This window comes from Entelurus aequoreus, linkage group LG09, assembly GCF_033978785.1.
Source record: "Entelurus aequoreus isolate RoL-2023_Sb linkage group LG09, RoL_Eaeq_v1.1, whole genome shotgun sequence".
NCBI lineage: Eukaryota > Metazoa > Chordata > Actinopteri > Syngnathiformes > Syngnathidae > Entelurus > Entelurus aequoreus.
Genome location: NC_084739.1, coordinates 74067157 through 74092857, shown reverse-complemented (window position 1 = coordinate 74092857; position 25701 = coordinate 74067157). Strand labels below are relative to the sequence as shown.

Genomic DNA, 25701 nt, shown 5'->3' with positions numbered 1-25701 from the left:
ACTTTTGGTAGCCATCCACAAGCTTCTGCTTGAATTTTTGACCACTCCTCTTGACAAAATTGGTGCAGTTCAGCTAAATGTGTTGGTTTTCTGACATGGACTTGTTTCTTCAGCATTGTCCACCCTTTGGGAAGGCCATTCTAAAACCTTAATTCTAGCCTGATTTAGCCATTTCTTTACCACTTTTGACGTGTGTTTGGGGTCATTGTCCTGTTGGAACACCCAACTGATGATTGTAGCTTGTCCTGAAGAATTTGGAGGTAATCCTCCTTTTTCATTGTCCCATTTACTCTGTGTAAAGCACCAGTTCCATTGGCAGCAAAACAGGCCCAGAGCATAATACTACCACCACCATGCTTGACGGTAGGCTTGGTGTTCCTGGGATTAAAGGCCTCACCTTTTCTCCTCCAAACATATTGCTGGGTATTGTGGCCAAACAGCTCCATTTTTGTTTCTTCTGACCACAGAACTTTCCTCCAGAAGGTCTTATCTTTCTCCATGTGATGTCAGATGAAACTAAATTGAGCTGTTTGGCCACAATACCCAGCAATATGTTTGGAGGAGGATTACCTCCAAATTCTTCAGGACAAGCTAAATTCATCAGACTGGAGGTTGGGTCTTGGACGCAGTTGGGTGTTCCAACAGGACAACGACCCCAAACACACGTCAAAAGTGGTAAAGGAATGTTTGTGCTCCAATCACTCTATCACAAAAAAATAAGAGTTGTAGAAATGATTGGAAACTCAAGACAGCCATGACATTATGTTCTTTACAAGTGTATGTAAACTTTTGACCACGACTGTATGTGTGTGTGAGTATATATATATATATATATATATATATATATATATATATATATATATATATATATATATATATATATATATATATATATTAGGGCTGCAACAACTAATCGATTAAATAGATTAAAATCGATTATAAAAATAGTTGGCGATTAATTTAGTCATCGATTTGTTGGATCTATGCTATGCGCATGCGCAGAGGCAAATAAGTGTTTTATTTTTAAAAGAAATTGTTTTTTTTAATAAACCTTTATTTATAAACTGCAACATGTACAAACAGCTGAAAAACAATTATCAAAATAAGTATGGTGCCAGTATGCTGTTTTTTTCCAATAAAATACTGGAAATAGAAATGTAGTTTGTCCCTTTTATCCGATTATTAATCGATTAATCGAAGTAATAATCAACAGATTAATCGATTATCAAATTAATCGTTAGTTGCAGCCCTAGTATATATATATATATATATATATATATATATATATATATATATATATATATATATATATATATATATATATATATATATATATATATATATATATATTAGGGCTGCAACAACTAATCGATTAAAATCGATTAGAAAAATAGTTGGCGATAAATTTAGTCATCGATTCATTGGATCTATACTATGCGCATGCGCAGAGGCAATTTTTTTATATATTTTTTTTATAAACCTTTATTTATAAACTGCAACATGTACAAACAGCTGAGAAACAATAATCTAAATAATTATGGTGCCAGTATGCTATTTTTTTTCAATAAAATACTGGAAAGTATAGAAATGTAATTTGTCTCTTTTATCCGATTATTAATCGATTAATCAAAGTAATAAACGACAGATTAATCGATTATCAAATTACTCGTTAGTTGCAGCCCTATGTGTGTGTGTATATATATATATATATATATATATATATATATATATATATATATATATATATATATATATATATATATATATATATATATATATATACACTACCGTTCAAAAGTTTGGGGTCACATTGAAATGTCCTTATTTTTGAAGGAAAAGCACTGTACTTTTCAATGAAGATAACTTTAAACTAGTCTTAACTTTAAAGAAATACACTCTATACATTGCTAATGTGGTAAATGACTATTTTAGCAGCAAATGTCTGGTTTTTGGTGCAATATCTACATAGGTGTATAGAGGCCCATTTCCAGCAACTATCACTCCAGTGTTCTAATGGTACAATGTGTTTGCTCATTGGCTCAGAAGGCTAATTGATGATTAGAAAACCCTTGTGCAATCATGTTCACACATCTGAAAACAGTTTAGCTCGTTACAGAAGCTACAAAACTGACCTTCCTTTGAGCAGATTGAGTTTCTGGAGCATCACATTTGTGGGGTCAACTAAACGCTCAAAATGGCCAGAAAAAGAGAACTTTCATCTGAAACTCGACAGTCTATTCTTGTTCTTAGAAATGAAGGCTATTCCACAAAATTGTTTGGGTGACCCCAAACTTTTGAACGGTAGTGTATATGTGTATATATGTGTGTATATATATATATATATATATATATATATAGTGAAGTGAAGTGAAGTGAATTACATTTATATAGCGCTTTTTCTCAAGTGACTCAAAGCGCTTTACATTGTGAAACCCAATATCTAAGTTACATTTAAACCAGTGTGGGTGGCACTGGGAGCAGGTGGGTAAAGTGTCTTGCCCAAGGACACAACGGCAGTGACTAGGATGGCGGAAGCGGGGATCGAACCTGCAACCCTCAAGTTGCTAGCACGGCCGCTCTACCAACCGAGCTATACCGTCCATATATATATATATGTGTATATATATATGTTTGTATATATATATACCGTATGTGTATATATATGTGTATATGTATATATATATATACAGTATATATGTATATATATATATGTGTGTATATATATATGTGTATATATATATATATATACATATGTGTATATACATATATATATATATATATACGGTATATATATATATAGGGCAGCACGGTGGAACAGGGGTTAGTGCATGTGCCTCACAATATGAAGGTCCTGAGTAGTCCTGAGTTCAATCCCGGGTTCGGGATCTTTCTGTGTGGAGTTTGCATGTTCTCCCCGTGACTGCGTGGGTTCCCTCCGGGTACTCCGGCTTCCTCCCACCTCCAAAGACGTGCACCTGGGGATAGGTTGATTGGCAACACTAAATGGTCCCTAGTGTGTGAATTTGAGTGTGAATGTTGTCTGTCTATCTGTGTTGGCCCTGCGATGAGGTGGCGACTTGTCCAGGGTGTACCCCGCCTTCCGCCCGAATGCAGACGAGATAGGCTACAGCACCCCCGCGACCCCCAAAAAAGGGACAAGCGGTAGAAAATGGATGGATGGATGGCATTTAGATTTAGATTCAATATTGAGATCAGTTGATATCGTGAGTTGGTGAGGCCCTTTGAGACATTTGTGATTAAGGGCTATATAAATAGTATTGATTGACTGACATTTACAAAAAAAATGTCAATAATTAAAAATTGTAATTTCACAATATGAAATCGAAGGAAAACGGAAACCCTTTTTTTCCCAATCCAAACATTTTAATAGTGCTCTGAGTGGTCTTCCACAGAACAAAAGCATGCTCAGTGCAGTGGACAAATGGTCTTTTCAATGACGTTACCTGGACGTGAGCGGTGAATATGTCCCCACAGGTCACGACAGCTTCAAAACACGTCAGCTGGATTGAAAAAGTTCCCTGCAAAACTTGCTTGCTGAACGCAGCTCAGGTCACGACATACAAAGAGCTCTTTTCCTTACAAAAAAGTGGAATAACTGCTTTGCGCAAACACACCATGCAGAGAGAGAGACCCTTCCGGCTGCTACCAGTGAGACGACTCCCGTCGTTTGTTTGGAAGTCCCGACAGCAGTTTTTTGGAAGTCAAAACCACGTTTAATCGTGAGGCTAACAGTCGAAAGAACCATTATTTTGAAAAACCTTGTTGGAAAGTAAAGAAAACCACATAAAAGTGCATCGTTAAAGTCACTCCATGCATTAGGGAAGTCGTTAAAAAGCCACGTTTATCTCAGTAAATGCGTCCAGTTTAAAGAAGGTGAAATCTGCATTCTTCTCCTCTTGTCCATGTAGGATAGGACCTCTTTAAACTGTGGGCAGTGATTTCCAACATGGAACTCTCTTGATGAAATGATCGTTAACGAAGAGGCAACACTGAGTTCTCCATAGCAACCGTGCTCCAAGTATGGATCCTCTCATGGGACAAAATTAAATACAGCTTTCAATAAAGACTTCAATGTGTCGGTAATTAGTCATAATTGTACTTAAATGCATAAATGTTTCCAAAATGTATTTAATGGAAAAGTACATTTAATTATTTATTTCATTTATCATTGATTTAATTATTTCATTAATTATAAATATTAAATTATTTAATGAAAATGTATGTCATAAATGTATTCTTTATTTACATTTTTTGGATGTAATCATGTAGTTATTGATCCTTTAACTGGATTTAAAATTGTACATTTCGATTTAGATATAACATTTTCTGATAATTACTTAAATGTGTCGTTAGTTAATCATACTTGGAATTAAATGCATAAATGTGTCCAAAATGTAATTAATTGAAAAGTACATTTAATACTATTATTAATTATTGATTTTATTATTTCATTAATTTTATTTAATCATTTCATGAGCATTTATGTCAGCGCTTCATGAATGTATTCTTCAATAATTATTTTTATTCAATCATTTAATTATTGATCATTTAACCTGTTTTAAAATGTTACATTTCGATTAGATGTAGTGCTGAACATTTATATTAAGTGAACATTTAGATTTGAAATGTAACATTTAGATTTAAATATGACATTTAGATTTAGATGATAAAATGTAGCTAATTATTTATTCTGGAACTGGATTTAAAATTGTACCTTTTGATTTAGATACTACATTTAGATTTAATGTTGAGATTAATGTTGAACGTTTATATTAAGTAAACATTTATATTTAAAATTCAACATTTAGATTTAGACGATAACATTTAACTGGGTTAAACATTTATTACAGTTGTCGGGAGTTATTTCCGCACTTCCCCACCAAGTTATCGACCAGCACTCCTCCTCTGGTCACAAGTGGAAGTGCAGGGTAACCAATCAGGCATTAGGACCCGCCCACTGACACACACCTTTATCAAATAATTAAATACACCATTAAATCATGAAATAAATAATTAACCTGTAAAACAATGAAATCAGGAAAAAGATAATTAAATTTAAAAAAGTATTTAACTAATTGATATTAAATAAATTAAATATGAAATAATTTGAATAAATTCAATATTAGTTGTTGAAATAATGAAATGTACTTTTACACTAAATAAATTAATGACACATTAATGTAATTAATTTCACTAATAGTTCATTAATAACACATTTAATCGTTTAAAGACTGATTTATTTATTTAATTTTGTCCCATTTGACCCTCCATGTCAAAGTTCCATTTTGTAGGCTTTTAGTGCAGAGAAAATGAAATATTGTTTGGAAGTAGGAAGGCTGAAAAGTTCAATATGCAAGAAAGTTCTAGTAATAAGACAACAAAAACGGGCTAATATCAGCAGCTAACGTTGGCTAGCATGCTACATGAGAATGGTTAGATTAGAAGTCAAACGAGCGGATGAACGTAATAAATGTTGCGGTACGTCAGAGTGCATGCTTGATAAAAACCTAACATGTTCCGTTCTTCATCGATAACAGTCTCAACTCATCAGTAGCAGCGTCTACTTCCTGTTGCAGTCACTACTTCCTGTGTAACTTCCCGTTTCAGTGTTTACTTCCTGCGTAAATTTCTGTTTCAGTGTTTACTTCCTGCGTAACTTCCCGTTGCAGTGTTTACTTCCTGTTTCAGTGTTTACTTCCTGTGTAACTTCCCGTTGCAGTGTTTACTTCCTGTTTCAGTGTTTACTTCCTGTGTAACTTCCTGGTTCAGTGTTTACTTTCTGTGTAACTTGCTGTTTCAGTGTTTACTTCCTGTCGCAGTTTCTACTTTCTGTGCAACTTCCTGTTGCAGTGTCTACTTCCCGTGTAACTTCCTGTTGCGATGTCTACTTCCTGTGTAACTTCCTGTTGCTGTGTCTACTTCCTGTGTAACTTCCTGTCGCAGCACTTCCTTCCTCAGTCATCCTCGGACAAGGCGTCGGTCGGGGTCGACGGCCGAGACTTGCTCCCACTTCTGGCCTCCGACCTCCCGTCCCGCAGGAAGTCTTCGATCTCGCCCGGCAAACGCTGGAACTTCTCCTCAAACTCGGCCTCGATGGCGGCCTGCAGCTGCGAGGGGGGAGGAGGACGAACTCGATTACTGGCGGGAGTAATCAGATTACTTGGTAGAAAATATTCCAATTGGTAAACAAACGCATTGCGGTCTCTGACTTTGACTGATGACATTGTCTGCATCCTCGCACTTCACCAAAATAAAACTTTTTCCATATTTCCTTTTTATTGAAGAATTTTAGGAAAGAAAAAAGTAATAATTTTACATTAAAATATTGCAGTGTTTCAAGGACAAAGTAAAAAGTTAAACGTTTAAAAAAAAAAAAGAAACCATCGTAAAGCCTTAATATGACAAAAATATTAACATTTACTTCTTTACTTCTGCAAATAAACATTTTGACTAATATAATCTTGTAAAATTGTAATAAATTCCAGATTTTTTGGGACTTTTGTCATTTTATGAGAATAAAATCGTAATATGACGAAAAGTCAGAGTTTTCTGAGAAAAATGTTGAAATTATACAAGAAACAAAGTTTTAATTTTAGATTTTAAAAAGTCATAATTTGACAAGAAAATATTGCAATGTCAGCAGAACAAAGTCAGAATATGAGAAAAAAGTTCAACATTTACAAGAATTATTAAAAACTTAATCTTAAAAGAAAACCGCAACTATGTGAGAAATTACTTGCAGTTTTAACAGAATACATCATGCAGCTGAGATAGGCTCCAGCACCCCCCGCGACCCCAAAAGGGACAAGCGGTAGAAAATGGATGGCTGGATGGCATTTGCATTTTTACGAGACAAAAGTTTTATTTCAAATCAAATCAAATGAAATCTACTTTATTTATAAAGCACATTTAAAATTTACCACAGGGGTAGCCAAAGTGCTGTACAATGGGCAGGTTAAAAATAATACGAGAACCGAGCAAACACAACACAACACAAACAGAACACCATAAAAAATAAATAAATAAAATATAAAAACATAAAAACAGGTTCACAGCAGGTGTATTATGGGGCGCCATTGCAGGATGGATATCACTCAGTGTTAAAAGCCATGGAATAAAAGTATGTTTTTAAGAGAGATTTAAAAACAGGAAGAGAGGAGGCTTGTCTAACACTCAGAGGTAGGTCGTTCCAGAGCTTGGGAGCAGCAGCGGCGAAAGCTCTGTCACCTCTAAGCTTCAGCCTTTTGACCGGGACCGTCAGTAGCAGCTGATCGGCTGATCTTAGGGATCGGGTGGGGCAGTAAGGCTGAAGGAGGTCGGAGAGACATATGTTGGCGCGAGGTTGTTTAGACATTTAAAAACAAATAAAAGGAGTTTAAAATTGATTCTGTAACGCACAGGGAGCCAGTGAAGGGACGCTAATATAGGGGTGATGTGCTCACGTCTGCGGGTCTGTGTTAGCAGACGAGCAGCAGAGTTCTGCACGAGCTGCAGGCGGGCGAGGGAGGCCTGGCTAATGCCTACATACAGGGCATTGCAGTAGTCTAAACGAGTCGAGATAAAGGCGTGGATTAATTTCTCCAGATCATGTCCTGATAGAAGCGGTTTCACTTTCGCTATTTGGCGTAATTGATAAGAGCTTTTTTGTACGACGCTGCTGATTTGTTTTTCGAATTTAAAATCTGAGTCGAACTTTACCCCCAGGTTTGTGACACAGTCGCTGAGATATGGGGTCAGAGTGCCGAGGTCAACGTTGAGGGAGGGGGAGCGACTTGGGCCGAACAACATAACTTCTGTTTTGTCTTCATTTAGGCTCAGGAAGTTAGCTGAAAGCCAGGCTTTGATGTCGTGCAGGCAGTCAATAAGACGTTGAACCGTGTTATTTTGTGCCATGGGAAAATAAATCTGGCAATCATCGGCATAAAAATGAAATGCAATATCGTACTTCCTAAAAATAGAACCAAGGGGGAGAAGGTAAAGCGCAAATAAGATTGGGGCAAGAATTGAGCCCTGGGGAACCCCATGTGGTAAAGGAGCTGTGGAAGACATAAAACTGTCTATTTTTACACAAAAACTCCTGTCGGTTAAGTATGACCGGAACCAGTTGAGGGCGGCGCCCTTAATGCCCACACAGTTCTCAAGACGAGTGATTAAGGTGGCGTGGTCGACGGTGTCGAAAGCAGCAGACAGATCTAAAAGCACCAGGACAACATATTTACCAGAATCAGTTGACAGGAGGATATCGTTAAAAACTTTTAGAAGCGCTGGCTCTGTGCTGTGGAGGGCTTTAAAACCGGACTGGAACAACTCAGTGATACCATTATCCTCTAAGAAGGGCAACAATTGACTGTAGACAACCTTCTCTAATATTTTAGAAATGTATGGAAGATTAGAGATAACCAGAGGGCTTCATATGACTAACTGTGTCATTTAAAAAAGAAAAGGATGGAAAACAGAAGAGAAATTCAGTGGAACAGAAGGGTCATATGAAGGCTGAGATAAACTATTTCTGCAAGATTTAAAAAAAATGTTTATGATAAAATACGGAATTTTTATGAAAAAAATCTGAATTTGACCGGATGAAATTTGTCATTTTATGAGAATAAAATCGTAATACGAGGAAAGGTCAGAATTTTCAGAAAAAAATGTTGAAATTATACAAGAAAAAGTTTGGATTCCAGATTTTAAAAAGTAATAATTTCACAAGAAAATATTGCAGTGTCAGCAGAACAAAGATGCAAAAAAAGATGTAACTTGCAGTTTGAAAAATTATCTGAATTTGACCAGAAACGATCGCAATTTGACCAGATTAAGTTTGTCATTTTATGAGAATAAAATCGTAATACAAGGAAAAGTAGGAATTTACTGAATTTTATTGGACAAAAATTTTACTTCTGTGAGAAAAAAGAAAAAAAATATGACAAAAAATACGGAAATGTAAAAAAAAAATCATAATTTTACATGAAACATAGCAATTTGACCAGATTAAATTTGTCATTTTATGAGAATAAAATCGTAATACGATGAAAAGTCAGAATTTTCAGAGAAAAATGTTGAAATTATACAAGAAATAAAGTTTTAATTTCAGATTTTAAAAAGTCATAATTTCCCAAGAAAATATTGCAATGTCAGCAGAACAAAGTCAGAATATGAGAAAAAAGTTCAACATTTACAAGAATTATAAAAAATGTAATCTGAAAAAAAAAAAGCAACTTTATGAGAAATTACTTGCAGTTTTAATGGAATGAATTTGCAATTTTACAAGACAAAAGTTTTATTTCTGAAAGATTAAAAAAAAATGTTTATGATAAAAAACGTAATTTTAATGAAAAAAATCTGAATTTGACCAGATGAAATGTGTCGTTTTATGAGAAAACAATCGTAATACGAGGAAAAGTCCAAATTTTCAGAAAAAAATGTTGAAATTATACAAGAAAAAGTTTGGATTCCAGATTTTAAAAAGTCATAATTTCACAAGAAAATATTGCAATGTCAGCAGAACAAAGGTGCAAAAAAAGATGCAACTTGCAGTTTTAACAGAATAAATTTGCAATTTTACGAGACAAAAGTTTCATTTCTGCAAGATTAAAAATTTTTTTTTTATGATAACATACGGAATTTTAATGAAAAATAATTCAAATTTTACCAGAAACGATTGCAATTTGATCAGATGAAGTTTTTAATTTTATGAGAATAAAATCGTAATACGAGGAAAAGTCAGAATTACTAGAGACAAATGTTGAAATTATACAAGAAACAAAGTTTTAATTTTAGATCTAAAAAAGTCATAATTTTACAAGAAAATATTGCAATGTCAGCAGAACAAAGACGCAAAAAAAGATGCAACTTTACCAGAAATTACTTACAGTTTTAACATAATACATTTGCAATTTTACTGGACAAAAATTTTACATCTGCGTGAATAAAAAAAATAAGACAAAATATACGGAAATTTAAAAAATAAAATCATAATTTGACCAGAAATGATTGCAATTTGACCAGATGAAGTTTGTCATTTTATGAGAATAAAATCGTGATACGAGGAAAAGTCAGACTTTTTTTGGAAAAATGTTGAAATTATACAAGAAACAAAGTTTTAATTTCAGATTTTAAAAAGTCATAATTTTACAAGAAAATATTTCAATGTCAGCAGAACAAAGATGCAACTTCACCAGAAAGTACTTGCAGTTTCAACAGAATAAATTTGCAATTTTACGAGACAAAAGTTTTACTTCTGCAAGAAAAGAAAAAAAATAATGAACAAAAACACAGAATTTGAATGAAAAAGAATCAGAATTGGACCAGATTTTTTTTTACAAAATGTACAAGAGTTAAGCTATGAGAAAAAAAATGCAACTTTACCAGAATACTTGCAGTGTATGTGTGTGTGTGTGTGTGTGTTACCTTTGGTCTGTGCTCCTGTATCTCCTGCATGAGAAGGTTGTGTTGCTCCACCATGTGATCGTGACGCTTGGCCTGAGTCTCCTCCAACTGGAGAAGAAGAAGACTTGGTGAGGTCACTGTGATGTGGTGATGTGGTGATGTGGACTCACCCTCTTGATGTTGTGCACCACTTCATTGACGTACGACTTGTTGATCTCCATCTTCTCTCTGGGCAGGTCAAAGACAAGGAGGAATCACTACAGTCTTTACAAATCTAATATTATCAAAGCTGCAGAATAATAAATATAACTTGACATAAGCAAACCGTTAGCATTCTACCATGCTAACGGTTTAAGCCAATCAGACGTGGCCAATCGTGGCCACTGATTGGCTCAGCCTCAAGGCGGGATGACTAACATTAGCACGCTCACTTTTTTCGTCAGACTCATATGACTTGGTGCTCGACAAATTTTACAGACGAACGCCTCAAACTCATATAACTCAGTACTTAAAGTTTTTAGCAAATTTTACATGCGTACGCTTCATAGTCATATAACTTGGTACTTGACACATGCTAACTTCTTTAACAAATTTTACATGCATACGCTTCAGAGTCATATAAATTGGCACTTGACAAATTGTAACTGTTACAATGCTAACATTAGTGTTCTAGCATGCTAACTTTTTTAGCCAATTTTATAGCCGTACACCTCAGAGTCATATGGCTTGTAATTTGACATATGCTAACTGTCAGCATGCTAACATTAATGTTCAAGCACGAAAACTTTTTAGCCAATTTTGCAGCCGAACGCCTTAAACTCATGTAACTTGGAAATTAAAGTTTTTAGCTAATTTTACATGTGTACGCTTCATAGTCATATAACTTGGTACTTGACACATGCTAACATTTTTATAGCAAATTTTACATGCGTACACTTCATAGTCATATAACTTGGTATTTGACAGATGCTAACTTTTTCAGCCAATTTTACAGCCGACCACATCAGAGTCCCTTAACTTTGTACTTGACACACGCTAACATTTTAAGCTAATTTTAAATACGTACACTTCAGTCATACAACTTGGTACGTGACACATGGTAATGTTTTTAGCTAATTTTACATGTGTACGCATCATAATCATATAACTTGGTACTTGACACATGCTAACCTTTTTAGCTAATTTTACATGCGTACGCATAATAGTCATACGACTTGGTACTTGACACATGCTAATGTTTTTAGCTAATTTTACAAGCGTACGCTTCATAATCGTATAACTTGGTATTTGACACATGCTAACTTTTTCAGCCAATTTTACAACCGACCACATCAGAGTCCCTTAACTTTGTACTTGACACACGCTAACTGTCATGATCCGTGGTCCGGATCATGTTTGTTTTGTGTTTTCTGTTATTTTTGGACTCCTTTTGTTATTGCTTGTGCACCTGTGAGTTTGTTTCGTCACCATGGTTACTTATTATTGTCACCTGCCGCTTGTGTTCCCGACGCGCACCTGTTTGCCATCACTGACACTATTTAAGCCTGCCTTTCTGTTCACCCGTCCTGTCCTCCTTGATTGCGGTAAGCAACAGTCACGTTTTTGTATTTCATGTTCCAGACTCTTGTGCTAAGTGTTAGCCTTAGCTTCCCGTGCGTTCGGCACGCTTTTCTTTTGTTAGTTTTCTGTCTTGCTGTATTGTACGATTTATAATTAATAAATCATCTCCTACCTTTACGTTTTCGTTAGTGATGGGTTGATGAGGCGTCATGAAGCGTTTCGACACATTGCAAAACTGTATTGATACTGTGTCGATACTGTGTCACTAAATACTGACATCTGCTGGACATTAAAAATCCCTACAGGCAACCATATGGACCGACTCAACTGACACTGATTTTATGACCTAGTACAGGGGTCGGCAACCCAAAATGTTGAAAGAGCCATATTGGAGCAAAAATACAAAAACAAATTTGTCTGGAGCCGCAACAAATTAAAAGCCATATTACATACAAATAGTGTGTCATGAGATATACATTGAATTGAGATGACTTAAAGGAAACTAAATGAGCTCAAATATAGCTACACATGAGGCATAATGATGCAATATATACATATAGCTAGCCTAAATAGCATGTTAGCATCGATTAGCTTGCAGTCATGCAGTGACCAAATATGTCTGATTCGCACTCCACACAAGTCAATAACATCAACAAAACTCACCTTTGTGCATTCACGCACAACGTTAAAAGTTTGGTGGACAAAATGAGACAGAAAAAGAAGTGGCATAAAAACACGTCCTAGAAAGTCGGAGAAAGTTATACATGTAAACCAACTAAGGTGAGTTCAAGGACCGCCAGAATTAGTAGGACAAAACGGCGCTTGCCAAATACTCGAATCAGTGAAGCATGTTTAATACAAACAGTGTGCTTTATAACAATTAGGGATGTTTGTGTCATGTTTGTCTTCCTACAGAAACCATATGAAAACAAAAAATATTTTTTTTCCCCCTCATCTTTTTCCATTTTTCATACATTTTTTAAAAAGCTTCAGAGAGCCACTCTAGAGCCGCGCGTTGCCGACCCCAGACCTAGTATATACAATAATATAAACCAAGTCATTGTATTTCATTTAGGATTATTTCATATCTTCATTTAAATAAAAATATATTTGTATCTTTTTTAGATACAGTCAATAAACAATGTGAACATGTATCGTGACTAGGATGGTAGAAGGTGGGGATTGAACCCTAGCAACCAGCAACCCTCCGATTGCTGGCACGGCCACTCTACCAACTTCGCCACGCCGTCATTCCTGTAATCTTTCTCTAGTAACAGTATTCCATGATTAATATCAATAAATTAACATTAATAATAAATGACAGAAAAATAAGCACACGTATGACTGAGGAGTCATAGTGTAACTTTGTGTGGTGTTTGAGTTGTCCGACTTTTTGTGTGGCCATAAACGCACCAGTGGTTTAGTGGTATGCGTGTTGTTGACGAACACCGTTAGGGCCGCTTGTTGTCACTGTCACTCAAAGTTGCATTTCAAAATTACACAGAATAAATGTGTTTATTTTGTTTAGAATTCAGATGGGTTTGATTTGGTGCGCGGCATATATTTGCTGTGCGCACAGGACGCTTGAGCAGTGTGCAATTGCGCAGGCGCGCACCTTAGAGGGAAAGTTGCTCGCGGGGCACAGAGGAGGCGTCAGTGCGATACAGTTCGCGTATCGGTCACGTGACCGAAGCAGCTCATGATCGGTCACGTGACTTTCTAAAAGCGGTACGCGCACCGACACAGGGTATCGCTCTATGAGCTCGACGCATGCGCCGATGCATCTGTGTTGCCGGACAAATATGCGACCCCCACGTGACACTAACATTTTAAGCTAATTTTATATGCGTATGCTTCATAGTCATACAACTTGGTACTTGACACATGCTAACGTTTTTAGCAAATTTTACATGCGTACGCTTCATAGTCATACAACTTGGTACTTGACACCTGCTAATGTTTTTAGCTAATTTTACATGCGTACGCTTCATAATCATATAACTTGGTACTTGACACATGCTAACGTTTTCAGCAAATTTTACATGCGTACGCTTCATAGTCATACAACTTGGTACTTGACACATGCTAATGTTTTTAGCTAATTTTACATGCGTACGCTTCATAGTCATATAACTTGGTACTTGACACATGCTAACGTTTTCAGCTAATTTTACATGCGTACGTTTCATAGTCATACAACTTGGTACTTGACACATGCTAATGTTTTTAGCTAATTTTACATGCGTACGCTTCATAATCATATAACTTGGTACTTGACACATGCTAACGTTTTCAGCTAATTTTACATGCGTACGCTTCATAGTCTTACGACTTGGTACTTGACACATGCTAACTTTTTTATAGCAAATTTTACATGTGTACGCTTCATAGTCATACAACTTGGTACTTGACACATGCTAACGTTTTCAGCAAATTTTACATGCGTACGCTTCATAGTCATACAACTTGGTACTTGACACATGCTAACGTTTTTAGCTAATTTTACATGCGTACGCTTCATAATCATATAACTTGGTACTTGACACATGCTAACGTTTTCAGCTAATTTTACATGCGTACGCTTCATAGTCATACAACTTGGTACTTGACACATGCTAATGTTTTTAGCTAATTTTACATGCGTACGCTTCATAATCATATAACTTGGTACTTGACACATGCTAACGTTTTCAGCTAATTTTACATGCGTACGCTTCATAGTCTTACGACTTGGTACTTGACACATGCTAACTTTTTTATAGCAAATTTTACATGCGTACACTTCATAGTCATATAACTTGGTACTTGACACATGCTAATGTTTTTAGCTAATTTTGCATGTGTATGCTTCATAGTCATATAACTTGCTACTTGACACATGAAGGTCATTTCATTAGGAGCAGCATCTTACTCTTCTGCCAGATGTTTCTCCTTGGTCTTGGCCAGGTTGATCTTCTCCGTTCTCCTTCGATCCATCTGCCTCTTCAGCTCCTTCTTCTCCCTGAGTCGCATGGTGGTCGTGGTCACAGCGAGACAACAAAGGACGGTCACCTTGACAGATGTTTGACTTACTTGCAGCAGATGTCTTTGAGTTTCTTCATCTGCGTGCCGTGGTTCTCCTCGGCCAGAGAGCTCAGTCGCTCCGTCAGCTGGCAAACACACAAATGTTGTCCTTTGAAAGTGAAAAGTTGACTTTTTTCCAACAATACATCAGTGAAGTGGGACGGTGCTTTATCAGTATCAGGCTTTATCAGTATCAGGCTTCAAACAGCGCTTTGAGAAGCTGCCCGCTGCAAAACTGAGCCATTAATCCCGACTTTCTCATTTTGATGAAAAAAATTAAAATAAATAAATGATAAATGGGTTGTACTAAAAAAGAATAAATTGGCAAAAATTGTTTAGTTTTGTAGGCTAAATTGAATAGAAGAGATAACAGAATATTTTATTTGTCATTGGAAAAGAAAACGACACAATTTTGTTGACTGACTCTCTGTCAACAGATAAAATAGACTGTTTCAAAAAACGTACAAACATTAAAAACTAAAAACTGTGAAATAGACTCAAATAATTGTTGATGTTGAGAAAACTGTCATCTTATCTATAGATATTTAAGCGTTGAAAGTAAAAAAAAAAAGTATATTTATGACTTATTTTTTTAAGTTTAATGACTGAGACCCTTTTGGGTCCCTGGTACCTTTAGTGTGATTTTTTTATTTTTCAAACTGTCATTGTTAAAAGAAATAAAACACAATGTTGTTATGCATTATTGACCTATTTAAGGCTTCAATTACTGCACATCAAATATTCCATTTTGAAAAATATTTTGGGGGAAATTTTGCATATTTTGTATTTTAGCTTTTAAAAAAATCTGGTTTTCTTTGGGAAAAAAAAAAAGCATAAAACATACAAAATATGAAAAAAAAAATTCTAACAATTGATTTATAGATATTTAGGTGTTGAAAGTGAAGAAAAAAATCTATGACATTTTTTATTGCAATGGATAGATTTAAAGTTCATCAAAAGTTAAAAAAATAAAAAATAAATATATATATATATATATATATATATATATATATATATATATATATATATATATATATATATATATATATATATATATATATATGACTTATTTTTAACACTTTAATGACTGAGACGCTTTTGGGTCCCCGGGACCTTTAGTGTGATTTTTTTATTTTTCAAACTGTCATTGTTAAAAGAAATAAAACACAATGTTGTTATGCATTATTGACCTATTTAAGGCTTCAATTACTGCACATCAAATATTCCATTTTGAAAAATATTTTGGGGGAAATTTTGCATATTTTGTATTTTAGCTTTTAAAAAAATCTGGTTTTCTTTGGGAAAAAAAAAAAGCATAAAACATACAAAATATGAAAAAAAAACTTCTAACAGTTGATCTATAGATATTTAGGTGTTGAAAGTGAAGAAAAAAAATCTATGACATTTTTTATTGCAATGGATAGATCTAAAGTTCATCAAAAGTTAAAAAAATAAAAAATAAATATATATATATATATATATATATATATATATATATATATATATATATATATATATATATATATATATATATATATATGTATATATATATATATATATATATATATATATATATATATATATATATATATATATATATATATATATATATATATATATATGACTTATTTTTAACACTTTAATGACTGAGACGCTTTTGGGTCCCCGGGACCTTTAGTGTGATTTTTTTATTTTTCAAACTGTCATTGTTAAAAAAAATAAAACACAATGTTGTTATGCATTATTGACCTATTTAAGGCTTCAATTACTTCACATCAAATATTCCATTTTGAAAAATATTTTGGGGAAAATTTTGCATATTTTGTGTTTTAGCTTTTTAAAAAAACGGGTTTTCTTTGAAAAAAAAAAAAAGGCATACAAAATATGAAAACACTATGACAACGGATAGATTTAAAGTTGATCTATAGGTGTTGACAGTGAAAAAAATAAAATAAAATAATATATATATATATATATATATATATATATATATTATTTTATTTTTTAGTTGTTGCAGCCCTAATATATATATATATATATATATATATATATATATATATATATATATATATATATATATATATATATATATATATATATATATATATTAGGGCTGCAACAACTAATCGATTAAAATCGATTATAAAAATAGTTGGCGATAAATTTAGTCATCGATTCATTGGATCTATGCTATGCGCATGCGCAGAGGCAATTTTTTAATATATATTTTTTTATGAACCTTTATTTATAAACTGCAACATGTACAAACAGCTGAGAAACAATAATCAAAATAATTATGGTGCCAGTATGCTATTTTTTTTCAATAAAATACTGGAAAGTATAGAAATGTAGTTTGTCTCTTTTATCCGATTAATCAAAGTAATAAACGACAGATTAATCGATTATCAAATTAATCGTTAGTTGCAGCCCTATATATATATATATATATATATATATATATATATATATATATACCAGAGGTGTGGACTCGAGTCACATGACTTGGACTCGAGTCAGACTCGAGTCCAAGACTTATTTTTAACACATTAATGATTGAGACCCTTTTGGATCCCCGAGACCTTTACTGTGATTTTTTTCTTTTTCAAACTGTCATTGTTCAAAAAAATCTAACGCAATGTTGTTGTGACTTGTTGACCTATTTAAGGCTTCAATTACTTCACATCAAATATTCCATTTAGAAATATCTTCTGGGGAAAGTTTTGCATATTTTTGTGTTTTGGCTTTTAAAAAACAAGGTTTTCTTTGAAAAAAACATACAAAAAATGGAAAACTATATGGCAACAGATAGATCGAAAGTTGATCTATGGATATTTCGGTGTTGAAAGTAAAACATAATACATATATATATATACGTATATAAATGACTTATTTTTAACACTTTAATGACTCAGACCCTTTTGGGTCCCTGGGACCTTTAACAGTCACCAAAATTGTGGGGAGCCCTACTTTTGAAAATGAAAAATTATCAAAATGGCCACCGCATTCTTTCATTTGTCAGTGCGCAGTCCTGAGTGAAAAAGTCTGGACCCCCCAGGTTTAGGCTATGTCTACACTAAGCCGGATAACCGCTTAAACAAATAATTATTTAGCCTAAGCCCCGTTTCAGCCACACTAAACTATCGTTTAAGGTCCCCCTCCTTGGACAGTTTTTTACACGGGTAAGTGCGCCGTGTATTTCTTGAATCTCTGGCTCTTAGCTTTGTATGGACTCATTGATCGTTTACAAACTGAGTTCGGATAGGAAGTGACGCCAGAAAGAACGCGCCCACACAGGAAGTGACGTCAGAAAGAACACGCCACAGCCAGCTTCATAATAAAGCGATTTCGTAACTCGGAGCTAACCACTGGAAATTTGGAGGTGAGTCATCCAGACATGCCCGTGTTTCTCCTTCTTCTACATGTACAGACTTGTGGAAATCACACATCAATACCTTAAGAGTAAGCGATTGCAGCTATTTGGGACACAACACTTCTCAGACGGCAAGAGAACTTTCGAACGTCCAGGTCAGCTGTGATTCTACTTACCGAAAAATGTTGTCCATTGGTCGAAGGAGAGACAACGACAATGCGGGCTCCTGTGGATGTAATTAAAAATGTAGCATGTGCTTTGTATGACCTGGCCGTCGAGGGAAGACTAAAGAAAATGGCGAATGCTTTTGGACTGGCAAAGCAGACTGTATCAGTTATTGTCCGCCATGTATGTCGCAGACTCAACGTCTAGGTCCAGATTATATGAAGTCACCAAAAAGGAATGGACAATGAAGGTGAAGGCAAAAGAGTGAGGAGGGTCCTGACCAGAAAGGAGAGAGTACATAGTTCTGTGAGTTCCGGTTGCTAAGTTGCTAAATTAGCCTTACCGTCGTTAGCAACAGCATTGTTAAGCCTTACCAGGCTGAGAATTTTTAACCGTGTAGTTACATGTACATGGTTTAATAGTATTGTTGATCTTCTGTCTATCCTTCCAGTCAGGGGTTTATTTATTTTGTTTCTATCTTCATTTGAGAACGATGCTAGCACGTTAGCTCAGTAGCTAAGTGTGTCACCGATGTATTGTCTTGGAGATAAAAGTCACTGTGAATGTCCATTTTGCGTTCTCGACTCTCATTTTCAAGAGGATATAGTATCTGAGGTGGTTTAAAATACAAATCTGTGATACACAATAGAAAAAGGAGAGAGTACATAGTTCTGTGAGTTCCGGTTGCTAAGTTGCTAAATTAGCCTTACCGTCGTTAGCAACAGCATTGTTAAGCCTTACCAGGCTGAGAATTTTTAACTGTTACATGTACATGGTTTAATAGTATCTTTGCTCTTCTGTCTATCCTTCCAGTCAGGGGTTTATTTATTTTGTTTCTATCTTCATTTGAGAACGATGCTAGCACGTTAGCTCAGAAGCTAAGTGTGTCACCGATGTATTGTCTTGGAGATAAAAGTCACTTTAAATGTCCATTTCGCGTGCTCGACTCTCATTTTCAAGAGGATATAGTATCCGAGGTGGTTTAAAATACAAATCTGTGATACACAATAGAAAAAGGAGAGAGTACATAGTTCTGTGAGTTCCGGTTGCTAAGTTGCTAAATTAGCCTTACCGTCGTTAGCAACAGCATTGTTAAGCCTTACCAGGCTGAGAATTTTTAACTGTTACATGTACATGGTTTAAAAGTATCTTTGCTCTTCTGTCTATCCTTCCAGTCAGGGGTTTATTTATTTTGTTTCTATCTTCATTTGAGAACGATGCTAGCACGTTAGCTCAGTAGCTAAGTGTGTCACCGATGTATTGTCTTGGAGATAAAAGTCACTTTATATGTCAATTTCGCGTGCTCGACTCTCATTTTCAAGAGGATATAGTGTCCGAGGTGGTTTAAAATACAAATCTGTGATACACAATAGAAAAAGGAGAGAGTACATAGTTCTGTGAGTTCCGGTTGCTAAGTTGCTAAATTAGCCTTACCGTCGTTAGCAACAGCATTGTTAAGCCTTACCAGGCTGAGAATTTTTAACCGTGTAGTTACATGTACATGGTTTAATACTATTGTTGATCTTCTGTCTATCCTTCCAGTCAGGGGTTTATTTATTTTGTTTCTATCTTCATTTGAGAACGATGCTAGCACGTTAGCTCAGTAGCTAAGTGTGTCACCGATGTATTGTCTTGGAGATAAAAGTCACTTTAAATGTCAATTTCGCGTGCTCGACTCTCATTTTCAAGAGGATATAGTATCCGAGGTGGTTTAAAATACAAATCTGTGATCTACAATAGAAAAAGGAGAGTGTGGAATCCAATGAGCCAGCTTGTACCTAAGTTACGGTCAGAGCGAAAAATTATACGTCCATCACTGCCTCTCAAGTCCTTCACTGTAACGTTCCTCATCTACGAATCTTTCATCCTCGCTCAAATTAATGGGGTAATCGTCACTTTCTCGGTCCGAATCTCTCTCGCTCCATTGTAAACAACGGGGAATTGTGAGGAATACTAGCTCCTGTGACGTCACGCTACTTCCGGTACAGGCAAGGCTTTTTTTTATCAGCGGGCAAAAGTTGCAAACTTTATCGTCGATTTTCTCTACTAAATCCTTTCAGCAAAAATATGGCAATATCGCGAAATGATCAAGTATGACACATAGAATGGATCTGCTATTCCCGTTTAAATAAAAAAAAATCATTTCAGTAGGCCTTTAAGAACTTGGAAAACTTGAAATTTGAAATTGGAAACTTGAAATTTAAGAATGGATAAGGTTTGGTGGGATTTACCCTGGATAACCTTATCCGGGCTAAGTGTAAACGGGGCCTTAGACAGATCACCACAGAGCTCCTCAATCAAGTGGCAACAAATGCGAGCAGAAACATGGCGTCACCGTCTTGATGTGCTCCCTCTGCAGGTACTTCTGGCTGTAGTACTGTTCCTGCCTCAGCGCCACCAGCTGCTGCTGCTGCTCCCCTCTCAGCGTCTGGAGGCGCTCGTCACGCTCGCCCTCGGACGCCGCCGCCCTGTGGCCAACAAAGCAAAGTGCTGAGACCTGGTAGGGATAAGTGAGGAGCGGAAGAGGGCGTGACCGACCTGCTCTTGCTGCGCTGCCGGGACGTCTTCTTGTACTTGGTGTTGACGTCCCTCAGCAGCTCCGAGGTCTTCTTCTGGTGCTTCCTCACCAGCTCCTTCAGCTCCTTGAACTGCCGCCTCTGCTCCTTCTGGTAGACTTTGGACTGCTGCAGGCCGGCCAGCGAGCACGCCGGCACGTCTGTGCGGCGTTGGAGAGCAGCGAGTGAGACAACCTTACGCAACGTGAACCCCGCAGGATTGTGCACCGACCTGTCAAAACACTCAAAACCAAATCCTCCGTCTTCGTCGCCGGCTTGGCTGCATCTGAAGTGGAGGAGAGAAGAAGGAACGTCATGGGGAACACGAAAGTAGAAAGTAGCTATGACTCCAGCAGAGGGCGCTGGCTCACTAGTCAATTCGAGCAACATTTTCCGGCAGGAAGACGCTCTGACAAGACGTGATGTTGTGCAACCAATACAGTATTTAGTGTGAGGGTGCACCAAAAAAATCGATTCACATACGAATCGCGATTCTTAAATTGATTCATCATTTTAAAAAATCGATATAATAAAAATGATAACAATTCAAAATTATTAATATTTTTTAAATAAAAATATTTTTTTTTGTAAAAGATGTTTTTAGGTCATCTCCAATCAACCAGAAGGAGCTTTTGTAACCTGTTTTGGAAAAAGTCTCATTATTATCGTTCGAAATAATACACTGCAATAATCGGTTTAAATCTACAATCATGTTGATCGAGCCGTTTGGTGTCCAACCCTTAATTTATAATCATTAAATAATTCATAATAATAAAATAATAATATTAATTTATTATTATGATTATTATTAGCACATTATTATGATTACGCCCAGTAGATACACTAATATTATTCATAATAATACATTATTATCATTATGCCCAGTAGGTTCACTAATAACAATCTTAAGGATATATTATTACTATAAATGCACTAATAATAATCATAATAATGTACTGTTATGATTATTATTACTGCATTATAATGATTACACCCAGGAGATGCACTACTAATAATCATATTCATAATAATATATTATTATTATTAATTCAATAATAATAATATTAATTTATTATTATGATCATTATTAGCACATTATTATGATTACGCCCAGTATATACACTAATATTATTCATAATATTACATTATTATAATTATGATAAATCCCAGTAGGTTCACTAATAACAATCTTAATGATATATTGTTATTATAAATGCACTAATAATAATCATAATAATTTACTATTATGATTATTATTACTGCATTATAATGATTGCACCCAGGAGATGCACTACTAATAATCATATTCATAATAATATATATTACTATTATTAATTCAATAATAATAATCATAATATGAATTTATTATTATGATCATTATTAGCAAATTATTATGATAACGCCCAGTAGGTTAACTAATAACAATCTTAATGATATATTGTTATTATGAATGCACTAATAATAATCATAATAATTTACTATTATGATTATTATTAGTGCATTATAATGATTACACCCAAGAGATGCACTAATAATAATCATATTCACATTAATACATTATTATTATAAATGCACTAATAATAATCCTAATAATAAATTATTAGGATTATTATTTGTGCATTATTATGATTTGGCCCAGTATATACACTAATAATAATCATAATAATGTATTATTATGATTATAATTTATTAATATGATTATTATTAGTGCATTAGTATGATTACACCCAGTACATGCACTAGAAATAATTGTAATAATATTATTATGATTATAATTTATTAATATGATTATTATTAGTGCATTCGTATGATTATACCCAGTAGATGCACTAGAAATAATTGTAATAATATTATTATGATTATAATGTATTAATATTAAAATTATTAGTGCATTCGTTTGATTACACCCAGTAGATACACTGATAATAATAATAACTATTATTATTATTAAGTAAAATATACACTGATAATAATAATAATAATCATAATAATATATTATTATTAAAATTATTTGTAGTGCATCTACTGAGCGTAATCATAATAAAGCACTAATAATAATCATAACAATGCACTAATAATAATCACAATAACACATTATTATTATTGTTTATTATTAGTGCATCTACTGGGGATAAGTAGATGCATCATAATAATACATTAATATAATTATTCAGGTGTTAAGCCCAGATAATAAAAATGTTTTATTATGATTACCATTATCTTGTTGATCATCTCTACTTTACACTATGAAGTAACTTGACATATTTATCATCATATTTAAGTGAATAATGACAGGCTGTATGATTATTAAAACTCATTCTGGTTATTAAAACCAAGAATTTTCATAAAAATAAAAACGCTCAGGTTTAAGGATATTTTATGGCACCTCATGATGTTCCTAGTAGATGAAGATGAGTTTTTAGTGCATGTAAACATACTGAGTGTGTATGTGGGGTGTCAGAATAATTGTATCTAAGTTTTCACAAAACTTTGTGTTTCAATGAGTTCCCGGCGAGCAGACAAAAGCTGTCTTTGATCCTACCAAGAAGAAGGCTTGTAAAACTCCACTGTGTAGGATGGGAAGCAACATGAAGGTGTTCTGTTTCTTTGTTGTATTGTAATCAACAGAAAGATATTGTCTTGACCCGAGACCTACAAAGCAGAGAGGAAGCAGGGCCTGACTCCTCTCAAGGCACCTTTTCTTTTAACTGTTTTACGACTCTTTTCTTTTAATTGTTCTGTAACAGGCAATGGCTGTTTACCACCCCCGTCCCTTAGAAACAGCTGTTGCCATGTAATCAGGGAAAGTCCAAATAAAAGAGGAGGCGTACAATCTTTCGCCAGAGCGTGGTGAGACTGTGCAAAGAGTACAGTCCAGACGTCTCTCCTCAATTGAGCCAAATTTAATTCTGTCTCTGCTTAATTCCTTGCTTCTTGTCTTGTTTAATAGATGTCATCAGTGTTTGAACCTGACATGGAGCCCTTCGGGAGTCTAATAATAATCATAAATAAGTAAAAGCAAAGACCATGTTAAAGAATACTGTGTCCTTTTACAGTACAAAACACTAAGTTGAAGTACTCAAGTGTGCCGATCGAGACGCAGCCAAAGTCTGTGTCACCGCTACCTGTGCTCGCTGCTTGCTGATTGGCCGCAGAGCGTTTGGGCGTTGCAGCGAGGGGGGTGTGGCCGGTGGGGCCAGGGGCGGGGCTGAGTCCATTCTCCACCAACGCCGACTTGGGATCGTTCTTGCGCTCTACGCCGCTGTCGGCTTCGTCCTAAACGCAGGAAAGAAGCAGAGATGTTTCCTCCGAGACTTCTTGGTAATTAGCGACTGTTCGACGATTCCAGATTTAATCAGAGGGATCGGATCGTGGCACAAACTAACAACGACATATTTCTACTTTCTGGCGACCTCGGTCTGTGCGTCGTCCTCGCCGTCCTCCAGCGTCAGAGCCGCCAACTGTTTGGACCGCTGCTCCAGCAGGTTGACGTATCGAATGGGGTTGGACAGAGCCTCGATCACATCTACGCAGAAAGGAAAGCAACATTCCATTTCTGTATATTGCAGCATGCTAATGTTATCATGCTAACAGTTGGCATATGTCAAGTACCTAGTTTTACAACTCTGAAGTTAACTGTTGCAAAATTAGACAAAATAAAGTTAGCATGCTAATGTTATCATGCTAAAAGTTAGCATATATGAAATACTAATTTTTTGACTCTGGGGTAAACTTTTGCAAAATTAGTACCAAAAAAAAAAGTTAGCATGCTAACGGTTAATATATGTAAAGTACCAAGTTATACGACTCTGAAGTAAACTGTTGCAAAATTAAAAAATAAGTTAGCATGCTAATGTTATCATGCTAACAGTTAGCATACGTCAAGTACTAAGTTATACGACTCTAGGGTAAACTTGCAAAATTAGCAAAAAAAAGTTAGCATGCTGACAGTTAGCATATGTCAAGTACCAAGTTATATGACTCTACGGTTAACTGTTGCAAAATTAGCCCAAAAAAAGTTTGCATACTAAAACTTAGCATATATGAAATACTAAGTTTTTAACTCTGGGGTAAACTGTTGCAAAATTAGCACAAAAAAAGTTAGCATTCTAACGGTTAATATATGTCAATGCAGCTAGCATATGTGAAATACCAAGTTATATGACTCTGAGGTAAACAGTTGCAACATTTAAAAAGAAGTTAGCATGCTAATGTTATCATGCTAAAAGTTAGCATTTATGAAATACTACGTTTTTAACTCTGGGGTTAACTGTTGCAAAATCAGCACAAAAAAAGGTTAATATATGTCAAGTACCAAGTTACACGACTCTGAAGTAAACTGTTGCAAAATTAACCCGAAAAAAAGTTAGCATGCTAACGGTTAATATATGTCAAGTACCAAGTGATATGACTCTAGGGTAAACTGTTGCAAAATTAAAAAATAAGTTTGCACGCTAATGTTATCATGCTAACAGTTAGCATACGTCAAGTACTAAGTTATATGACTCTAGGGTAAACTGTTGCAAAATTAGCAAAAAAAAAGTTAGCATGCTGACAGTTAGCATATGTCAAGTACCAAGTTAT

At 35.0% G+C, this 25701-nt stretch overlaps 1 protein-coding gene across 1 annotated transcript in view; it reads right to left on the bottom strand.

The window, feature by feature from the left end:
• Positions 1–3362: 3362 nt before the first annotated feature.
• plcb1 (phospholipase C beta 1) overlaps positions 3363–25701 on the bottom strand; it is a 58709-nt gene continuing 36370 nt past the window's right edge. The window contains 10 exon segments of the mRNA XM_062059313.1: positions 3363–6128; positions 10426–10512; positions 10575–10632; positions 14876–14965; positions 15037–15113; positions 20898–21047; positions 21049–21278; positions 21350–21403; positions 24243–24393; positions 24531–24643. Coding sequence (XP_061915297.1) covers positions 5976–6128; positions 10426–10512; positions 10575–10632; positions 14876–14965; positions 15037–15113; positions 20898–21047; positions 21049–21278; positions 21350–21403; positions 24243–24393; positions 24531–24643 — 1163 coding nt within the window. The 3' untranslated portion in view covers positions 3363–5975.